At 43.1% G+C, this 19,186-nt stretch overlaps 3 protein-coding genes and 1 long non-coding RNA gene across 8 annotated transcripts in view; 1 reads left to right on the top strand and 3 right to left on the bottom strand.

Annotated features, from left to right (window-relative positions):
- The window catches only part of si:dkey-196h17.9, an 8,217-nt gene extending 5,055 nt beyond the window's left edge, over nt 1-3,162 (top strand). For all 3 annotated transcript variants that reach the window (XM_037977730.1, XM_037977729.1, XM_025004123.2), the window contains exons 6-11: nt 174-287; nt 375-501; nt 574-678; nt 766-918; nt 994-1,115; nt 2,276-3,162. In XM_037977730.1, coding sequence (XP_037833658.1) covers nt 174-287; nt 375-501; nt 574-678; nt 766-918; nt 994-1,115; nt 2,276-2,414 — 760 coding nt within the window. In that variant the 3' untranslated portion in view covers nt 2,415-3,162. The remainder of the gene's footprint in view (nt 1-173; nt 288-374; nt 502-573; nt 679-765; nt 919-993; nt 1,116-2,275) is intronic.
- The window catches only part of LOC112450248, a 7,671-nt gene extending 3,147 nt beyond the window's left edge, over nt 1-4,524 (bottom strand). The window contains exons 1-2 of the long non-coding RNA XR_003038799.2: nt 4,416-4,524; nt 3,808-3,884 (exon numbers count right to left, since the gene is read on the bottom strand). This is a non-coding gene — a long non-coding RNA (uncharacterized LOC112450248). The remainder of the gene's footprint in view (nt 1-3,807; nt 3,885-4,415) is intronic.
- Nucleotides 4,525-6,136: 1,612 nt separating this feature from the next.
- Nucleotides 6,137-17,174, bottom strand: LOC108230887 (tumor necrosis factor alpha-induced protein 2). 2 transcript variants are annotated; one of them, XM_017407508.3, is made up of 12 exons: nt 17,049-17,174; nt 15,367-15,639; nt 11,527-12,181; nt 10,707-10,818; nt 10,292-10,414; nt 9,123-9,217; nt 8,943-9,035; nt 8,732-8,858; nt 8,219-8,338; nt 7,984-8,139; nt 7,160-7,281; nt 6,137-6,529 (listed from the first exon to the last, which is right to left on the bottom strand). In XM_017407508.3, the coding sequence occupies exons 1-12, from the start codon at nt 17,098-17,100 to the stop codon at nt 6,388-6,390; spliced, it is 2,070 nt and encodes a 689-aa protein (XP_017262997.1). In that variant the 5' UTR covers nt 17,101-17,174; the 3' UTR covers nt 6,137-6,387. The 2 variants fall into 2 exon arrangements, with proteins under 2 accessions (XP_017262997.1, XP_017262998.1); XM_017407509.3 differs by lacking the exon at nt 17,049-17,174 and adding an exon at nt 16,111-16,411.
- A 507-nt stretch (nt 17,175-17,681) lies between these two features.
- The window catches only part of exoc3l4 (exocyst complex component 3-like 4), a 23,302-nt gene continuing 21,797 nt past the window's right edge, over nt 17,682-19,186 (bottom strand). For both annotated transcript variants that reach the window (XM_037977872.1, XM_037977871.1), the window contains exon 14: nt 17,682-18,262. In XM_037977872.1, the coding sequence (XP_037833800.1) occupies nt 18,043-18,262 (220 nt within the window). In that variant the 3' untranslated portion in view covers nt 17,682-18,042. The remainder of the gene's footprint in view (nt 18,263-19,186) is intronic.

The raw sequence follows: 19,186 nt of genomic DNA, 5'->3' as shown, positions 1-19,186 counted from the left end.
AGCTCCAACAGGACCAGGTTTAGAGCTCCAACAGGACCGGGTTTAGAGCTCCAACAGGACCGGGTTTAGAGCTCCAACAGGACCAGGTTTAGAGCTCCAACAGGACCGGGTTTAGAGCTCCAACAGGACCAGGTTTAGAGCTCCGTTTAGCTGTCTCTCCTCCTGTCTTTCAGCTACACAGCAGAGCAGACTCAGATCCTGGAGGAAACGATCCAGATGTGGAACAAAAAGGACGAAGTGGAAACGATGAACTTCCTGAGGACTCTGAGAACCTGCGAGGAACTCAGGTTTTTATCTGCTCAGTTTTTCTGTTCAAACCCAGAAAACGTCAACACAAAAACAAGTCTCTTCCTCTCTTCGTTGTTTGATTTTAGGAAATATGTCCAGTCTAAAGGAAACTCCCTCATTGTTCCTCTTAAAAACGAAATCGTGACCAAGCTGAAATCCACCAAGGCTCTTATTTTGAAACTCCTAATGGAGATAGTAACTGAGCTGGCTGAGGTAGGTTTAAAATGAACACAGAAATATTAAATATCTCTGTTTATGTTTAAGAAAGCATTTCCTGTCTTGCAGAGGAGCCTTAAGGATTATTTTAAATCCGAGCACGAGGAGCTGAAGCTGTTCAGAGATTTGAAGACTTATTTCCCCAGACGGCCGTGGTTGAAGGATGAACAGAAGGTGAGAACAGAAACCCAGCCTGATAATCAGAGTTTCAGTGTAGCTCGGACCAAATAAACGACTCTTCTCTGTCTGCCTGCCTCTCAGGAGGTGATGGCCGAGGCCTATGAGGTCATCGCTCACCTTTACCTGAAACATCTGACCCGGATGAATCGGCGCAGAGCGAGGCGCCGCAGCTCGGCTGTTTCTCAGAGAGTCAGCTCAGACATCGAGGAGCTTCAGCTGACCGTCTCACAGCTGGTGAGCTTCGACCTCAGCCTCCGTTATGCCCCTTCACTCCCATCGGCCCTAACGTCTGAGCCCGTTTGATTTCAGGCTCCGGAGGTTCGGCTCGGTGAGGTTCTGCTGCTCAGCGTTCCAGATGTGCTGCAGAGCAACGACCTCGACGCCCTGAAGCTCATCATGGCAGGCGCACTGAAAGGCTGCGGCAAAGACAGGTACCAGCTCACTTCCTGCACACCTGGTTTGTGTTTGATAAGGAGGACTAGCTGCGGCGGCCATCTTGAATCAAACTGACTTCAAGTGTTAACGAGAGAAATTATATTTTCTGCTGAAATAAAGCTGAAGTTTTGATCAAGAAGCTGAAATTTAGCTGTTAAAGTAAAACGATTAAACTGAAAGCAAAGCAGTTAAAAGCTATAACCAGCAGAGCAGAAGCTAAATCTGGCAAAACAGTAGCTAAAAGCTAAAACCGACAACGTTAGCTAACAGATAAGACCAGTAAATGACAGCTGAAGATAAAATTAGCAAAGCAGCAGCAGTTAAAAGCTAAAATCAGTATCTAAAAGCTAACATTATTAAAACAGTAGCTAAAAATGGGCAGAACATTAAGACCAGCAAAACAAAAGCTGACAATAAGACCGGCACAACAATAGCTAAAAACTAAAAATTCAAAAAAATACAGCAGCTTAAAAGGTTAATTTATTATAACAGTAGCTAAAAGCTAAAACTTAAGCAAATCTCCTGAAGGAGATTTCAAATAAGCACAAAGGTTTTAATTTTTTTTTTACTTTTTTCACTTCATAGAACCTTTAATCCGTCTCTAAAAAATACTTTATAAAAAGTGTTCTATCTGAGGAAGTGTTGGACAGACAGTCTCTGCTTAGAAGCATTAGCCTAGCATTAGCCTAGCATTAGCTTAGCATTAGCATAGAATTAGCTTAGCATTAGCATAGCACCTCCCTCAGTGTCTGCAGCTACGACTCATTAAGTAGCTCGTTAAGCAGCTTTTCAGGCTCCTCAGTGGTCAGTTTTGGTCAGATCTCATTTTGTCCTCAGGTTCTACTCGTCAGCTGGGTGGTACTAGTACCAGTATTAGTACTGGTATCTGTACTGGTATTGGTATTAGTACCTTCCCAATAAAAAGAATATATTTTGTGCAGAGCTCTCATGAGTCAAAGAACAAGATCACCACAGAGGTTCAGTCCAGAACCTCCTGTGACCGGTCTGGCCCACAGACTAATCTGAGACCTGGTCCAGGCTGAGATCCTGGATGTTTGAAGTCTTCTTGTTGTGACAGATCCAAGTCTGGAGCCGTCCTCAGCAGGTCCAGTTCCTCCTCTCTGAGTCTTTTCATTTGTTGTCCTCCTGTCTGCAGCAAAGACCTGGACCTGATCCCGGACCTGGTGCGTCTGAAGGGTCTGCCTGCGTGGCAGAACACAGAGGTTCTGGAGGCCCTGCCTGGAGTTCAGATCCAGCCCGGTTCCAGAAGGTTTTTCTGCTGCTGCTGCTGCTGAAGGAACGATCAGCTGAGCAGCTCAAACAGCCGTTTTTATTTCAGTCCAAAATCCTTCAGATTGTGTTTTCAATTCAAGAGTTTTCAGTTCTGATCAGATCTGAGGAGTCAGGTTGTTTTTTAGCCGTTCATCCAGCTGTTGACTGCTGGGACGTTTGGTTTTTATAACTGAAATACTTTAAAAAATATTTCACTTTATTTATAAATACTTTCCCCATAGAAACTCATGGAGATCTGTTCCTTTTAAACCTGCTTCAGCTGCTGCCTCTGGTTTTCTCTTCTTATGCTACTTTTAGCTTTCAGCTAGCATTTAGCTTCTTTAGCTAACTTCATTCAGTGGATGTGATTTAGCTACATAGAATTGTTTTCCAGCTAGTTTCTGCTACTTTCAGCTAAAGGTTCGAACGATGGAAACTGACGTGTTTTTGTGACAAATCTGAGGGCATTAAAAAAATAATAAAGGGAGACTCTTTCAAAATAAAAGCACAGCTTTATTTAGCCTCTGAAATAGTTTCATGCTTTTTTAACACATTATTTATATATTTTAATGTATATAATATTTATATATTATATGTTTATACTTGAAACGTTTTCACAGAACAAACAGAATAAATCTGCTGTCGTCTTTATTTTGTTATTTTTTTTGCACAGAAAATTAAATGTAAAACTTGTGAAAACTACTGTATTGATTTTTTAAAAAGGTACTTTTGTCTTTTTCTGCCTCGATCTGTTTACGTTTTTGGACCCAGAAAGTTTTTATTTTTTGTCAAATAAATGTAAATAAAACAAACTAAACCAACAGAGTTTGCTGTGAACTTATTGAACCGCAGCAGGGAGACGAACGCTGATTTATTCTCAGACTTCAGTGAAACAGAAGGACAGTGATCATCAACTGCTGGCCCGCGGACCCCTTCAGGTCAGGGTAAACACACACACACACACACACACACACACACACAGACTGACGTTTCTCTGCCTGCAACAGAAAGTTCATTAAAGCTAAATTCAAACTCCCGTTCCTTGTAGAAATGCATATCACCTGCCGCCTTACGTGCCCCGGTTTTCGGCTAAGATCTCTCCTGATCTGATGGAGCTCAGAGGACGTGTTGGCGAGGACTCTCAGCTACGACCACACCAACGTTTCTAACAATATCTGTGCAGTCGACTCAGTTTTAGTGTTTTTAACCTTCAGGTCAAAGTGACTCGGAGTTAGAAGAGCTCCAGCTCTCTTCATCTCTTGTGAGCGCTTCAGGAGGGTTAATGTTGGCTGTGGTGGCCATCTTGAATCAGGTTGATTTAAAAAGGTTGCTCTGAGGTTCGCCCTCCCTTGTGACTGCTCCTGGGAAGTGATGGACTCTGAAGGGCTGCTTGTGTATCGAGATTAATCTACTTACCTCTGATCTGCCTGGATTCTCACTCTCCATCATCTTCCTCCTCCTCCTCTTCATCCTCCAGGACTGGACTTCTTCCCCTGTAACAGATCCATCACATATGCTTCACAAAAGAATAAGAACTTTTGCCACAAGGCAGACGGTTTAAGGTTAAAAACTCATTAATGAATTAAGTGTGAAGCAGCACTTTGAGTCCAAGTAGATCATATTGAAAAGTTCCATCCTGTTAAGTCAAGTAAAATTTATTTATATAGCACTTTTCAGCAACAGGGCAGTACAAAGTGCTGTACAACATGCCAACATAAAAATACAGTCATAAAACACACACAACTATACCGAAAATATAGAGCTAAACATATCTAAAACATGAGACACTAAGTCGTACTAAAGATAAATTGAGGAGAACCAAACTACGATATAACAAACTAAACTAGAATTTAAAAACCTCAGCCGAACAGAAGCCATGAAAACACACAACCAATTTAAAGTTACATAAAAATACAGATTCAGATTTGATTTAAAACAGCTCAGAGTTTCAGCAGACCTACAGCTTACAGGGAGTTTGTTCCACATTTTAGTAGTAAAAGCTGAAAGCTGCCTCTGAACGGTACCTGTCACGGTTTGGTGGAGGTGCTGAACCCAGAATGAAGGCAGAACACGGGTGGACCTGATGGAAACTAAAAGATTTGTACGCGGCAGCAAGAACTCGGAGAACGAGGAAAACAAGGCCTGAGGCTGATGAGGAAGTGTGCACAGGTGAGTGATTACTAACGAAGGACAGGTGAGCTGAGAGCAGGCGAATAATGACTAAAACTATACAAGAACTAACAATAAGAAACATGAACTTAACATAAGGATCACATGAAAACAAAATAAAGAAGAAGAAGACAGAAAACACATCCTGACAGCATCATTTTGTGCTGAATCGTAGATAAAAAACAATCAGAAACTGTTAAAAATGAGAATCGTACTTGAACCTTTGACCTCTGGGTTCGTCTTCTCCTGTTTTCAGATTTATGGCGGATCAAAGACCTTTCCACTTCCTGTTGTTGTGAAGTTTTTTTTGTGAGTTCTGTTCGAGGAGCTTGAGGAAAAGGTAATAAATGTGCATCCAGTTTGTGCTCCTTACAGGAAACTCCGGAGTTTCCAGCTGAATCACTGCAGGTCAGACCTCTTTAATGAGCTTCTCATCCTTCATTCCTGAAGGAAACATGTCTCTGCATCCTCCTCTTCCCGAGCCCTTCCTCCTCCTCCAACAGGCTGTCAGGAATAAAACTCATGCTGATAGTAATCCCTTCCCCGGTCTGCAGCTCGTTCTGCAGGATAAACAATCTGGAAAGTCCTCGGCTCGGTGAGAGAGCAGAAATTCCCTGCATGATGATCATCGGCTTCCTACCATTGTTTCAGCTGGAGGAGTCGAAGATTAGTGGTTTCGTCGAATGTCTGGAAACCTGGAGACGCATAACTTTGTTGTTTCTGACCTCACTAGATGTCTGACACCCTGATTTCCAGAAAAATAACATTTTTCCTTTTTATTGTTTGATTAGACTCCAAATAGAATCAATCTGATTGTTGATGTTCATTTTTATGTCACTGAGAGGTCTGCACACGGGGGGGTTACTCTTCCTGAAACTCAGAGATTCATTATAGTTAGAATAAAAACAATTTTCCATGAAAGCCACTGAGAGTCTGGGATGGTTGAACGAGTGAAACGGTGAAGGTGTGAACCCTGTCAGGAGCGTCACACTGATCTTCTGAAGAGGAAAGAAACAAACAAAAGACTCGTTTCTCAGCGTTCAGCTTCTTTAAACGGATCAATCTGTCCTGGAGGCAGTTTGTGTCTCTGCTGCTGAGAGTTTGAGTTACTGATTCACTAAAAGACCTTCGAATATTAGAGATTTGTTCCTTACTGACAGTAAATGTTTCAGTGAGCTTTGTTGTTAATAAGTAAGTAGTTAACCTGGGTTATTATGGGCTGTTCTGCACACAGAAACAAATATGGATGGATGGATGGATGGATGGATGGATGGATGGATGAATGGATGGATGGATGGATGGATGGATGGATGGATGGATGGATGGATGGATGGATGGATGGATGAATGGATGGATGAATGGATGGATGGATGGATGGATGGATGGATGGTTGGATGGATGGATGGATGTTTTAGCTCACGTTCCGCCTGTTTCAGCTCAGGTTTCGCCTGTTTTAGCTCATATTCTGTCTGTTTTAGCTCGTCACTCTCCACATTCAGTCTTGCAGAAAATGCAGATTTTTTTTCATGTTTTTATTTAATAAAGGTAAACGTGAAGATAAGTGCAACAACAAGTATAGTTTCAGGTTTAAGACATTTATTTGTTTTTATTTAATACAACATGTGAAGTAAACATTCCTGCTGATATAAAAACAGCAGATAAATATAACTTTATAAAATGGCAGCTGCAGCACCGTCACCACACACCTGTACAAAGAGTCTGATCCTCAGTATTCACAGCATAAATCCTGTTTAATAAAATAAAACATTTATTTATTTCAGCTTTCCCACAGATGATCTGAGAGCTCCTCGACCTTTGACCTGGAAGTTAAAGCTTGGAGAAGAACATGTGCGTGTCGGCGGCGGCGCTGGTTTCTCTCTGCAGGTCCGACAGAGTCTGTTTAATGATCCTCCTCTCCGGTTTGGAAATGTTTGACTTGAGTTTGAGCAACGAGGAAACGTGGGTTTCTCTGTGGATTGAAGGAGAAACACAATAAACAAACAAATAAATAAACAAATAAATAAACAAATAAATAACATTTTAATTAAGATATTGTTCAGATTTAAAAACTTATTTAAAAATGATTATTGAGACAAAATATCTTGTATGGAAGGAGACACATTCTCACTGGTATTAAATGTCTGAACTATCCCTTTAAGTTGTTTAAACTTACAGGTGGTTGGAAGAGCAGCAGCAACTAGCTGTAGCACTTCCACTTCCATTTCCTGCAGGATTTCTTTCATAACATTTCTGCCAAAGTTTCGCCGCATTTCGTGCAAATTTAATTTCAAATTATGAGATTATTTCAATAAAAATATTTACAGATTCCTGCAGGAAGTGACCTCAGGCTGCGCCGGAAGAGCTACAGCCAGCTGCCGCCGCCATTTCCTCCCCTAAAAGCACCGTTAAATTCCATGTTATAATAAATTAACAGCATTGAGACTCATTTAGGCCAACGGTTAGCAGCTGAGGTCGTTCAAAGAGTTATCTGCAGCAGGTAAGATGTTTACTGTCCCTTTAATGATTGAGCGGGAAACATCTGAACATGTGACCAAACCTCCTCAGCTTCCAGCTAAAAGTGTTGGGTTCCGTCTGCTACCTGAGGTCCGGATAGGCCGATCCCAGCAGAACCACCTGCATCTGGAGGGCAGGGATGTCCTGGAGCTTCAGGACTTCTGCAATCTTCACCAGGATTTCCTTCAACCAGTCCTCCTTTGATCCCTTTCAAAACAAAAACAATCAGGTCAGCCTGAGCGACTCTGGATCCAGGTCCCGATCCGGTTATTCCCGGTTATTCCCAGTTATTCCCAGTTATTCCCACATTAAACGTTGGCGTTCTGTGGAGACTGTAGAAAGCTCACCGAAGGACCTAATCTGGAGAAATAAAGTTTAATTTTGGGTTTTATTTTTGGGGAATAGAGCTGTTTTAGTATTTTCAGCTCGTTAAAAAGCTGCAGAATTTTATAAAAATATTAATTTAAAGTTAAACTGATGGCAGTAAAAGTCTCTGAAACCGAGTCTGCAGGAAACCGTGAACAAAAACTTTAACATTTTTATCATTTCTGCTGCAAGATGATGTTAAGACCTCTCTTTTTTTACCTTCAGAGGAATTCTTGTTCACGATAAAAGTTTGAAACAATAATTTTCAGGCAGAGATCCATAAAACGTCCCAGAACTTCCAGGTTAGTAACAGGTGCGTACCTGGATAAAGACCTGATAACTACCTGCTGCTGGTTTTATCTTCTGGCAGCAGAACAGACTGCTTACAGGTCATTTTCACTGCATTTATTTGGATGTTCAGATTATTTTACTGCCGTTTTCCTTCCTGCACCTGAGACCTGGTGAACACCGACTTGGATTGTTGGACATTTTTCCTGCCTGTTGTTGGTCTGTGGTGATATGTTGTGTGTCTGAAGGTCTCACCGTTTTGTGGAACAGCTGGTGCAGACTCTCAGCGTTGTTGGTCACGGCGGTGCACGCCCTCTCCTGCTGCTCCCTGCCCTTCAGCTTCACGTTTCCTCTCAGGAGCCTCCTCACGTACTCCTGGGTCACTTCCTGGTGGAGCTGAGCGATCACGCCCTGGGAACAACCCACGAATCAGACTTCTGTCTCCTTTAAATGAAAGCAGCGCAGACGGTTGGATGTTTCTGCTCCTCACCTGGTGACAAGAAGGGTGCAGGTCCTGAAAGCCTTGGAGCTCCATCTCTAAACTGCTCAGCAGCTTCTCGAACGCGTTCTTCTTCAGCCAGTCGCTGGTCCCAAGCTTCTGGTAATGTGGCTGTGATCCGGGTCAGAGAAGAGCCAGTTGTTAGACTTTTACTCCAAACATCATCAGCATCATGCACGGATTCACCGAAACTAACGAGATGTTTATTAAGCAGCAGAATCATCAACATCTGCTGCAGACAGGAGGGAAATCAGCACAGAAATGAGAATGAAAATGAAAGCTGAACAGCTGCTGAAACACGCTGAAGAGAGTTGATCCAATTAAAACAAGCAGAACATGAGCTGAAAGCTAAAAGCAACAAAACAGCAGCTAAAATCAGCAGAACCAAAGGAGCAGGATGGTGGCTTAAAGAGGACAAAGATCTGCAGAAGCAGAGGAGAATAAGATTTCTGTGGGGGATTTTATTTTGAAAATGTGATGCTGCTGACTCTTAAATCAACCCACCTTCAGACCTTTGTGCACGGAGTTTAATAAGAAGCTGTGAGCCGATCGTCTCATGTCCGTCAGAACTTCCAAACAGTTTTTCCGGACGTCCTTTGGGAACAAATGTCTCCTCTTGTCGAAGACATCGCTGCAGGCGGAGACAGGGGACATTTTCAGTAAAACATCCGGTTTTTATTGTGTTTTATTTGATTTTTTTGGATCAGAATCTGACCTGAACTGTTCCACAGCGCTGAGGTTGGCTTTAATCTGGGCCTGGCTTTCCCATTTGTTCTGCTTGATGACGTCTTCCTGGAAAGCTTTGAACCTGCATGAACGTTGGGGAAAAGGAAACAGTTTTCATGCCAAATACAGAAAAGAGGTTTGTTAAATTTACGCTGGATGTTTTTATTACCTCTGCATGAGATCTGTGAGTCTGAGTGTGATGGTCTGGGCCTTGAACAGACTTCCAGTCACAGTTTCTGTCGCCGTCACCATGCCATTGATGAACTGGAACCACATGGAGGACATAAGTCAGTAACTCTGAGTCAATCCTGCAGAAAGGACCTTTGCAGATTTGCACAGAAAAGACGCCAGAGGTGTCTTTGAACGCCTTACCTTGGCTGCAGACATAATAAGGATCATTTAATCTACTGGATTATCATTTTGAATCAAAGTTTAGCAGATTTTGACCAATTTTATGCACAGGCGTCGTTCCAATCCTAATTTTCAAGACGGAAGAAATAAAAAAATGCATACTTTAAGTTTAAATCGTTTTGTGCCCAACATCAACCGCTGTGGTCAAAGTGTTGCTTCAGTTCGAATCCATCGCTCTCAAACTGACCAAAGCCAGGAATAAACGGTGGTGGTTCTGCTCAGTTCAGTGTTTAACGATGTGGGTTAACCTGCCATCTGTTGGAACATGTTCACTGCTGTTTACGTTTCATGTTTTCTGGATGAACTGATGAACTGAACGATACGATGCCGCCTGTTTGTCTGCACCCCTTCGCTGTTCAAACATGTCAGAAACCTTCACTGGGTCTGAAAACATTCCTCACATTTGGTCCTCATCCCAGAAGTTTCTGAAATAAAAGTTCCTGCTGGAGCAACATCTGCCTCTAATTAAGACCCGTTTTAGGTTTTATCAGAAAACTTTGATTCTGCTGCGCCTGAAGAGCCACCTGATGAGTTTCAGACAGGTATAAAGTTCTTCCTCTGAACAAAAAGTAACTCTGTCGGTGAATTTATTCAGGAAGTTGATTTGAAACAGCCCTGGTTGGGAAATTCCAGCGTGATGAACTCTGTCAGCTGTTTTTCATGTCACACTTTAACCTCTGAATAATAAAAAACATTAACCCCCTGAGACCCGGGCTTGTTGTTCGGTGTGCATTTATTCAGTAAGGATCCCTGAAGATTAAAGCAGCAGAAACTGAACCAATAAATTAATTGAAAGTAACGACTGGATGAAGATCTGTTGGGGTTTAACAGTTACTAATCCTCAGTCACCTTCATGGATATTCAGCTCAGATTTAGTGTGGTAGCATGCTCTTTGTTTAAGACGGCGGGTGACAAGCATTTCTGTACCTGGATGATGTCGTAGGCCAGAGGACTGACGTAGCCTCCGTCCTCTGTCGTCGGCTCCTTCCCTTCGGCCCATCTCCTCCTCTCCTCCTCCAGGACTCGGTTCATGCAGGTCGACAGCTCGCTCTGAGAACGACACCACGAAGATTTAAACCTTCAGAAACTTCAGAAACTTCAGTCTTCTGTCGTGATTTATTTGAGTTGTTTCCTACTTGAGTAAACCGTCTGTGACTAAACTATTCTTGGTCTGATGTTTCTACTGTGATGGTTTGATACAAAAACATGAACTTTTACACAGATTACTACAAAAACTGCCTGTTTTTCACTCTGGAATCGAGCTTATTTGTTTCATTTTACAAAGTAAAAGTGAGTCTGATTGCGTTAATTAAAAGCTGAACAGACTGAACGGAGCTGTTACCTCCTGCTTGTTGAGGTACTGCTCCTCCAGAGGCTCCAGCAGATCTTCAGGAAGCAGTTTTCCCAGCGCCGCAGCATCGATTTCACCCATCAGCTCCGGCTTTTTAAGGATCCTGCAACCGGAACAAGAAGGGCGATCATGTCAGGGAAAGTTTTATACAAATTACATCCTAAATAATGATTTAATGAGCATATTTTCCTCTGGAGTTTCCGAAACAGCATCACTTTGTTGTGAAACTGCAGAGTGACTCAGTTTGAATCATTCTGAGAAGAAATCACGAACAAAGAACGAAGAATCACTTTGAAGGAATCAGTGCAATAAACCCCAAATCTGCTGTGGGATTTATTTTTTTATTGTCTCCAGCTGACATTAAACACGAGATTAAAAACAGCTGAAGTTTGTTTCCCTTGCAGAGCAAAAAATTAGCAGAAAATCTCAAGAATGCTTGAAAGGAAACGTTCTGGATGTGCGTCTTTAACTGATTAACGTTTGGAGCTGACCTGATTCAAGATGGCCGCCTCGTAAACATGGCTGTAACAGTCAGTCTTACAGATGTTGAGCTGAAATCTGGAGTGGTAGTAGCTGAGAGTCATCCCCGACACAGACTCTGAGTGCTAACAGATCGTTGATATCTAATGTTCCTTAAACTAACATTTAGAAGAAGATCTTTCAGTTTCAGTGAGTAAAATGTGCAGAACTTTGTAAATTAAAAAGGAATGATCATTTCGTTATAATGCATAAAATGATCAAACAAAACTAGTTTTGGCTCCTTTTGTTGCTCAGAACCAGAACCAGAACCAGAACCAGACTGAAGTCTCACCCTGGATAGTAATCGTTGACCCATCGCAGGAGGAACACGCAGTCCCTGTCGTCCAGAACAAAGTCTGCGATCTTTCGGAGTCTGGCGCTGAGGGCCTGATGGTACAGAGAGGCGTAAAACTGACAGATGTTTGATTCCGGGGGGTAGCAGGTCTTCACCACCTGGACCACCTGCAGCAGGTCCTCCTTCAGCTGCCGCCCCATGTTATAGATGTCTGTCTGGATGGAGGACTGGCCCGTTGGTCCAGCAGGACCCGCTGATGGGTTGTCCATCCGTCCCTCCACCAGATGGCAGAGGGTTGAGTCGTGGAGCTTCTTCCAGTTGCTGGGACTTCGACACGCCGTCCATTTCAGGTCCTGCTTCTCCTCCTGGTGGATGGCCTTCACAGCTGAGGTCAAGGTGGTGGTCAGAACCGACACCGATGCCTCGTCGTTGATCTGGTCAGGTTTCAGAGACAGACTCTGCTCTAAAGTCTGCACTAAAAGCTTCTCCAGGGCTCCACGCTTTGCAGCCAGCTCCTCCGCCTCCTCCGCATGATCACGAAGAGCCTCCTCTTCAGCTGTTCCTCCAAACAGGAAGTCCTCTCTGCCAATCAGCAGGAGGCCGGCCTCGGAGAAACGCTGCTCTTCAAGAAGATCCTCGAATGTGAGAATTACTGAGGGAAGGAAACAGAGAGAAACAGAGAGACGAGCTTCAGGAGATTTAAACTAAACTGACTGACTCCTTCAGCATCCATCCATCCATCATCCATCCATCCATCCATCCATCCATCNACAGACAGGAGACACTGGCTACAGTATTTCAGTCAAAGTTTTCTTTTTCTCATTTTTATTTTATACATTTATTATATTTTTAAAATCTTTATTTTTAAAGTTAAAGTGTTAAAAGAAATAACAACAAATGTAGTAATTTTTAATAGAAAAATAAATTAGCTTTGGTGACGTAACAATAAAAAAACGACCAAAAAAAGCTGCGGGAAGACGTCTAAACAGTGTTTGCTGACATAAACAAAAATAATAATAATTTGCATCCAGGTGAACGCATTTAAGTGGTTCAATAAATTAATCTTCCTGCTCAGAAAAGCTGCGCACTTGTTAGAGATTTTCATCTTCCTCCTGTTTTTCTATATAAATGCGCCATAACGGATTTGTTTTGGTCTCTGAATGTATTTCTCCTCTTTCAGCTCCAACCTGCAGGGTCTTATCCGTTCTCTGAATCCGGTTCCTCTGTTCACATTCAGCCAAACTGGAGTGAAAGCTTCCTGCAGCTTCTGCTCGCCTCTTTATAGCTTTTTCCTTTATTTGCGCACTGAACGATAAAAATGAAAGGTATTAGTGAGATTTTTATTTTTTATATTTTTATCTTATTCAGGTGTGTTTAGTTTATCTTTGGATTTACTTCCCAACACAAAAGTTTGTGTGTCTGAAAGAAAAAAAAAAAAAAAAGAAAATCAGGTAACCTGCGGCGACAGGTGGCACCCAGGGCTGAGGGGAAAAGGTCAAATGAGCAAACATTTCCGCCTCCTGAGATAAGACATCATGCATACCCTTACAGTTGTCCTGTTTATACTGTAGGGTTTATAGTGTCTGGTTTCTGACAACAACCGGAAGCTGGGAGGACTCCTTTTTTTTACCCCACAGTTTGCAGCACATTGTGCGTTTGGTTCGGCTTCTTCTGCAGGGTCAGCTTTCATTTGTGAGCTGGTTTTTGAAACCGGACAGAGCTTCCTATCGACTCTCTCAGTGTTTGTTTTAAAAAAAAGAAAAAAACGAGAAAAACAAAATTCTTCCAGCAATTTTATTTTTCTCATCAGTTCAGACTTTTTCTCTGCGCGTTTCTGTCGTTTCTGTTCAGCGCGCGCTCCCGCCACTCTGCGCGCTCCCGAAAAGATTTGACCAAACTTTTAGAAATCCAGCCAAGCCCAAAAATGTCTCCTATAATCAGCCTTTAGGAACAGACACACGATTTTACATGATTTTCTTAAAAAAATAAAAAATAAATCCCTCCACATTGCTGCTCACCTAAAGTTAGATTTTTATGCAACCTCTTCTCTAATTTGTTCAATCTTTAATAATTCTGCATGGCTTGACTCTGTTCAGCTCTTTTTTTTCCTTTTCTGACAAACATGGCAGTGTTTGCTAGAGTTTGTATAAAGCTACAATCATAACACAATTATAACACAATTCCTGCTGCCATATTTAAGTCTTCCCTCCTGTCTGTTACAGTCATGATACAAGTGTTGCCAACAGCTTTTTACCCTCTTCATCCCGGTGCCGCCCCCTCTCTGTTCGCCCAGCCGTCACCATCTGCTGGGGGTGTGGGGTGTGTGTGTGTGTGTGTGTGTGTGTGTGGCTCTCCCCTCCACTCCATCCTCTCATCTTTTTCTCCTCATCTTCCTGTGTTTTGTGCACCTCCACCCCTCCCTCCAGCCTCCCTTATCTCGGTCCAGCCCCGTCCTTTGTTCCCCTTGTGCCCCCCATTTCCGCTTTTGTGTCACCCTCTGACCCTGCTCACACCCCTCCCTTCCATCTCCCCGTCCACCCCCACCCCCCCAAACCCGTCAACTGGGACCCCCAAATCTTCTTGTTCTCCTCTCAACTGCTTCCCCCTTTGGGTTTCTGTTGGGGGCTAATAACTGTTACCAGCAAGACCCACACAAAATCCCAGCGTGATCGCCATTGTGCAGCTCACAATGGCAAACAGGCAGTAATGGCCATTAGAAACAGAGGGGCTTAGGTTTGAGCGTGATGTTTAGTTGTGTTAAGCCCACATGTGACCCGGACCGGTGGTCAGAAGTGAAGTCTTGCTTTGTCACGCTCAAGTTTACACATTCTTCAGACTCTTTAGCCACTATTGCTCTCTTATTGTGTCTTAAAAGCACGCCAGAGAGGGTTGGAATTCATCAAAATGTGTTGTCATTACCTTAAATGATTTACATGAATGAGCTCAGTGTGAGCCGCGCAGGCCACAAACTCTCAGACCCAAACACAGTAGGGAGACTTTGATCAGAGAAGCTGGTGGAGCTTGTCGTCATGCCAGTCAAAGGTGGTCACCATGGCGACGGGGCACCACAAGGTTGGCTATTGGTTGCGGATTCTGAAAAGGTGTGGAGTCAAGTGTCCTTCGGGGCTCTGATGCAGGTGCACCTCTCACAAGGCAGAGTTAATTAAATGAATGGTCAAAGAGCCTCTTTATTAGCAGGATAACATGGGAAATATGTTCGAGCAACAAGAAAACAAACAGGAAAAAGTGGTCTGAGTTCAGGTTTCAGTTTTCCCTGCTTCTGACAATCCTCCTAAAGAGACTCAACAACAAGATCACAGCATGTTAAGGCTGTTTTATTTAAAAGAAGAAAAGTTAGAACAAAAGCTGCATTTCATTTGAAGCCAGCAACTTTAAAGTCAACGAAGTTCAACCACTCATCGTGCTTTGTTATGTTCCATATTGGTTTGGATTAATGTCAACAATTTAACACAACCAGGAAATGGTGGAATCATCCTCCGGGTCTGGGTCGAGTCTCTGCCCCGAGCGAAGGAGTTCAAGTGTCTGGGATTCTTGTTTACAAGTCATGGTAGTAATGAAGGCATTGCTCCGATCTAAGGAGGAGATGAGCTGAAAACTCTTCATTTACTGGTCTGTCTACGCTCCAACCCTCACCTATGGTCATGAGAAATGGTCATGTCCGTCCGTCCGTCCGTCCATCCATCCATCCATCCATCCATCCATCCATCCATCCATCCATCCATCCATCCATCCATCCATCCATCCATCCATCATCCATCCATCCATCATCCATCCATCCATCATCCATCCATCCATCCACAGGTTCAGGTCTCCCACCTTCTGGAGCCTCCTCCTCCTCAGGTGATGGGTGTCCATCGGTATAAGATAGATTATTGGCCTCAACTTGAGGGTGGGAGGTCCTCCTCAGTCTCTGGAACTTTCCTCTGATCCATCCTCCTGCAGCTCTGCCCCTTTGGTTCAGGAGAGAGTTCAGCGTGAAGCTGCCAGAATCTGAAGCAATCCTCATTTCTGAGTCCGGATCTGAGCGGGTCCTGGTCCTGGCGCAGGCAGAGAAACGGGTCCAACAGGACAAGAAGGGCGCAGACAGATCTGTGCATCAAAACAGAAATAATTAGCAGCTGGTTGCACATATCTCTCTCTATAAACATACATAAAAACAATAAAACCAGCTGTTTGACATCTGTGCAAAACAGATGAAAATTGTTTAAAATATGAAGCAAACTGTGAAAAGAATAACTTTAACTTCTTGGCTGTTGGAGACATTATGGAGCACCAACATGGACTAAGTTGGAGTTTAGTTAGTTTAATTTTCATATCATCATGTAAAAAAAACAGAACTTTCCTTTCACACATTAAACGAATTAAACACCCAACAGTGTGAAAATAAGCAGCTCCATTTTTAAATGACTTTAACAGAATTAGTTTAGGAAAGAAAAGGCTTTGGGTAAAAGAAAAACCTAACGGTTGATACAGAACGAATGTTAAATCCAAAGTTAAACCCAGCAGACAGATAACGATGCATTTAATGTCCTCTGTATTTTTTAGTTCTCAGTTACTCACCCTGATCCCACCGCCGCTGCTCTGACTCTAACTCTCCTCTGGAGCTCTTTAAGCCCACAGACGCTCCTCCTCCTTAAAGATGATATGCAGTGGAAAATCCACTCCCCCATCACCACACACACACACACACACACACACACACACAACAGGCACATACAAGTCTGGCTTTTTTTAGAAACTGGCGCTGAGGCAATCCTGGTATGTATCTGGGAGGGGAACGCTTCTCTAAAGCGCTCACCGACTCTTATGAAATTCTGTAAAGCCGTTCAGGCTGCCTGAATAATTCTGGTGATCCCCGGACCAAAAACTCCTCGAGTCGAAGCAGAAGCAAAGCTGTCTCAATGCCCTGCAGCTGAACTGTTAAACCATCTGTCATTTTTATGATCCTGACGCCGGTTCAGCTCTGCTCTTTTTCTTTCGCTACTAACAGATTGCAGAAAACCTTTTTGCTTTTTGTTTGTCTGTTAGCAAAACATCTGAAGACCCAGATGACAGATTTGATTTAAATCGTGGTTTTGATGTACAGCCGGTTAACCACAGCTGGTCGACTTCAGCCAACAGAAAAACGGCTAAAACTTGATCAGATTCACACAGAAAGAGCTGCATGTTGGTGTGGTGGTCGCTGAGAGTCGTCCTCATGACCAAAGTGACCTCAGCTCCATCACTTCTCCACATACCGGCGGGTGATATGCATTCCTTCAAGGAACCCTTGATTTTATCTGAGCTGGGTTCTGGACTAATTAAGTTTGGCAGCTTTTAGCTTTTAAAAGCTGAAGTTTTAGCTGATAACATGATCTCACAGAGCTGTCAGGTAACGCTGGTTTCACTGCAGGAACCCTGCGGTTCATCCAGGAGGTTCCCTGAGCTGCAAACTGCCACACCGGAGATAATTATCAGCCGAACCTCCAGCTGCTGCTGCAGATTAATAATCGTCTTACCTGCGAGTCTGAAGGGCCTGTCGGGGAAACAGGAACAAACAGCCGAACACATCGTTTCTGGAAACAACAGTGAGGTTTTTCTGCAGCTTCTCTGCACACCTCAAGACTTCTTTGCATTTTATAGCGAAGATGCAAATAACTCTTGATGTCAGGAAGTTGGTTTCGCCGCGAACCGTGAACCTCTGTGACGCTCACCTGTGTGCACTTCCTCAAGTCTTTCAGAGGGAAACTTTAAATTAGAAAAACAAACTTAAATATTGCTTATATTTCACAAAACAAACGATCAAGATCAATGAGACAAACCTGAAGAGAAATGTAAATTTCACTTCCTTAGAAAATGCAGAACTAAGTCTGTTGTACTTTCATTAATGAAAAAAGGTGTTTTTAGTGCTTTCAACAAGGCAGCAGTTCCTCAAACATTAATTTATAAATAATTCATCTGGTTTTTTGTTATCTTATAGTTCTGCTTTTTCAGTCTGCATCTAAATTGGCATCTAAAAGAAGCAAAAGGCTAACTAATTAGCATTCACGGTATTGTTCAAATAAAACATAAATATGTCAGAAAGACGTTAAAGTTCAGGGATATGTTTTAAATTCTTACATGTTTGCAGTAAATGCAGCCATGTTCTAACACAAAATAAACAGATTCATTGCAGCAAACAAGTTTTATTTTATGTTTTAAAGTCACATCGTCTTCATTTACAGTCAGTCCTCGGCTGAATTCGTTCCAAACGCTGAGCTCTAACTCAAACAGCTGGAAACATAAAGTGCTGTGAGTGGACCTGCTACAAGCCGGAGGTTAAAGTATTTACAAAACTTTCATTTATTTTATTTAGTTTACAACATGACGTCTGTAGGTTCAGTCTGAACACATGAATGTAAAACTGAACCCAAACATTTAAGGAAACTCTCAGAAAACATCTGCGGCTGTTTTACAGATATTGAGCTGAAATTTGGTGTGGTAGTAGCTGAGGCTGATCTGAGATCTGCGTCCTCAGCTGTCCCTCTGCAGGACGCTGAGACAGAAGGACGGCAGGCTGGACATGCAGTCGGTGTTGGCGGTGACCTGCATGTCCCCAAACAGAACTTGGCTCCGGTCTCCGTCGGCGCTGCCAGTTTCTTTTTTCAGGGCTGAGAGTCTCTGGAGGATCAGCTGGTGCTCGCGGCCGCGCTGCAGACCCCTGAAGTACAGGACGGCGAGCAGATGCTTCCTGCTGCAGGTGGACACAAACAAACACTTATCATGGACCGCCACCTGAGCAAGACCAGAACCTTTAACAACAGGTCAGCCAGTCTCACAGACTCAGTGTGGTAGTAGCTGAGAGTCATTCCGAACACATCCTCTGAGTGCTAACAGAGAGGATCTTAATGAAAAACTGATTCCTGTTCTTTATTTTTCTGAATGTTTTTACTGTTTAAGTTCTTCTGCAGACATCAAAACCTTCGGCTCAATCAGCTGATGCTGCTGAGACCTTCGGCTTTAAAACTATATACTTTACCTCAGACCCTCAGACCCTCTCAGGCCCTCTCAGACCCTCTCAGACTCTCTCTCAGGCCCTCTCAGGCCCTCTCANTCCATCCATCCATCCATCCATCCATCCATCCATCCATCCATCCATCCATCCATCCATCCATCCATTTACTTGACCTGATTTTCCATGCAGGGTTGCAGGGAGCTTATCTCCAACGGTCATTGTACAGAAAGTGGGGTACACCCTGGAATCGCCACTCCATCACAGCACCACATAGAGACAAACGAGACGGGCAACCATTCCCACTCTCATACGTATACTTTTTTGGTCTGTAGAGGGAAATCCGTAGCACCCAGAGAAAACCTACGCATGAACGAGGATAACATGCAAACACCACAATAAAAAAGGGTTGCGATTTATTTAAAAAAAGAATTTATTTACTTGACGCTTACATGTGCCATTTTTTGCCCCATCTGTGCCCAGAGTCCCTAGTAAAACATCTCTAACTCAGCCTCTGAGTTTTCCCTAAAGTGGGGGTTGGGACTCTGTGGGTTGGGGAACACCCACAAAGCTTTACTGAGATGATCTTCAGAAATTAAATTACTTGTAAAAATTGAAATGTACTTTTCTTTCTGGCTAAAAAAAGCAGAATAGTCATCCTTGATC

The sequence above is a fragment of the Kryptolebias marmoratus genome, linkage group LG10 (assembly GCF_001649575.2).
Source record: "Kryptolebias marmoratus isolate JLee-2015 linkage group LG10, ASM164957v2, whole genome shotgun sequence".
Taxonomy (NCBI): Eukaryota; Metazoa; Chordata; class Actinopteri; order Cyprinodontiformes; family Rivulidae; genus Kryptolebias; species Kryptolebias marmoratus.
Note: the sequence above shows the minus strand (reverse complement) of the source record. Positions and strands in the feature narration are given on the sequence as shown.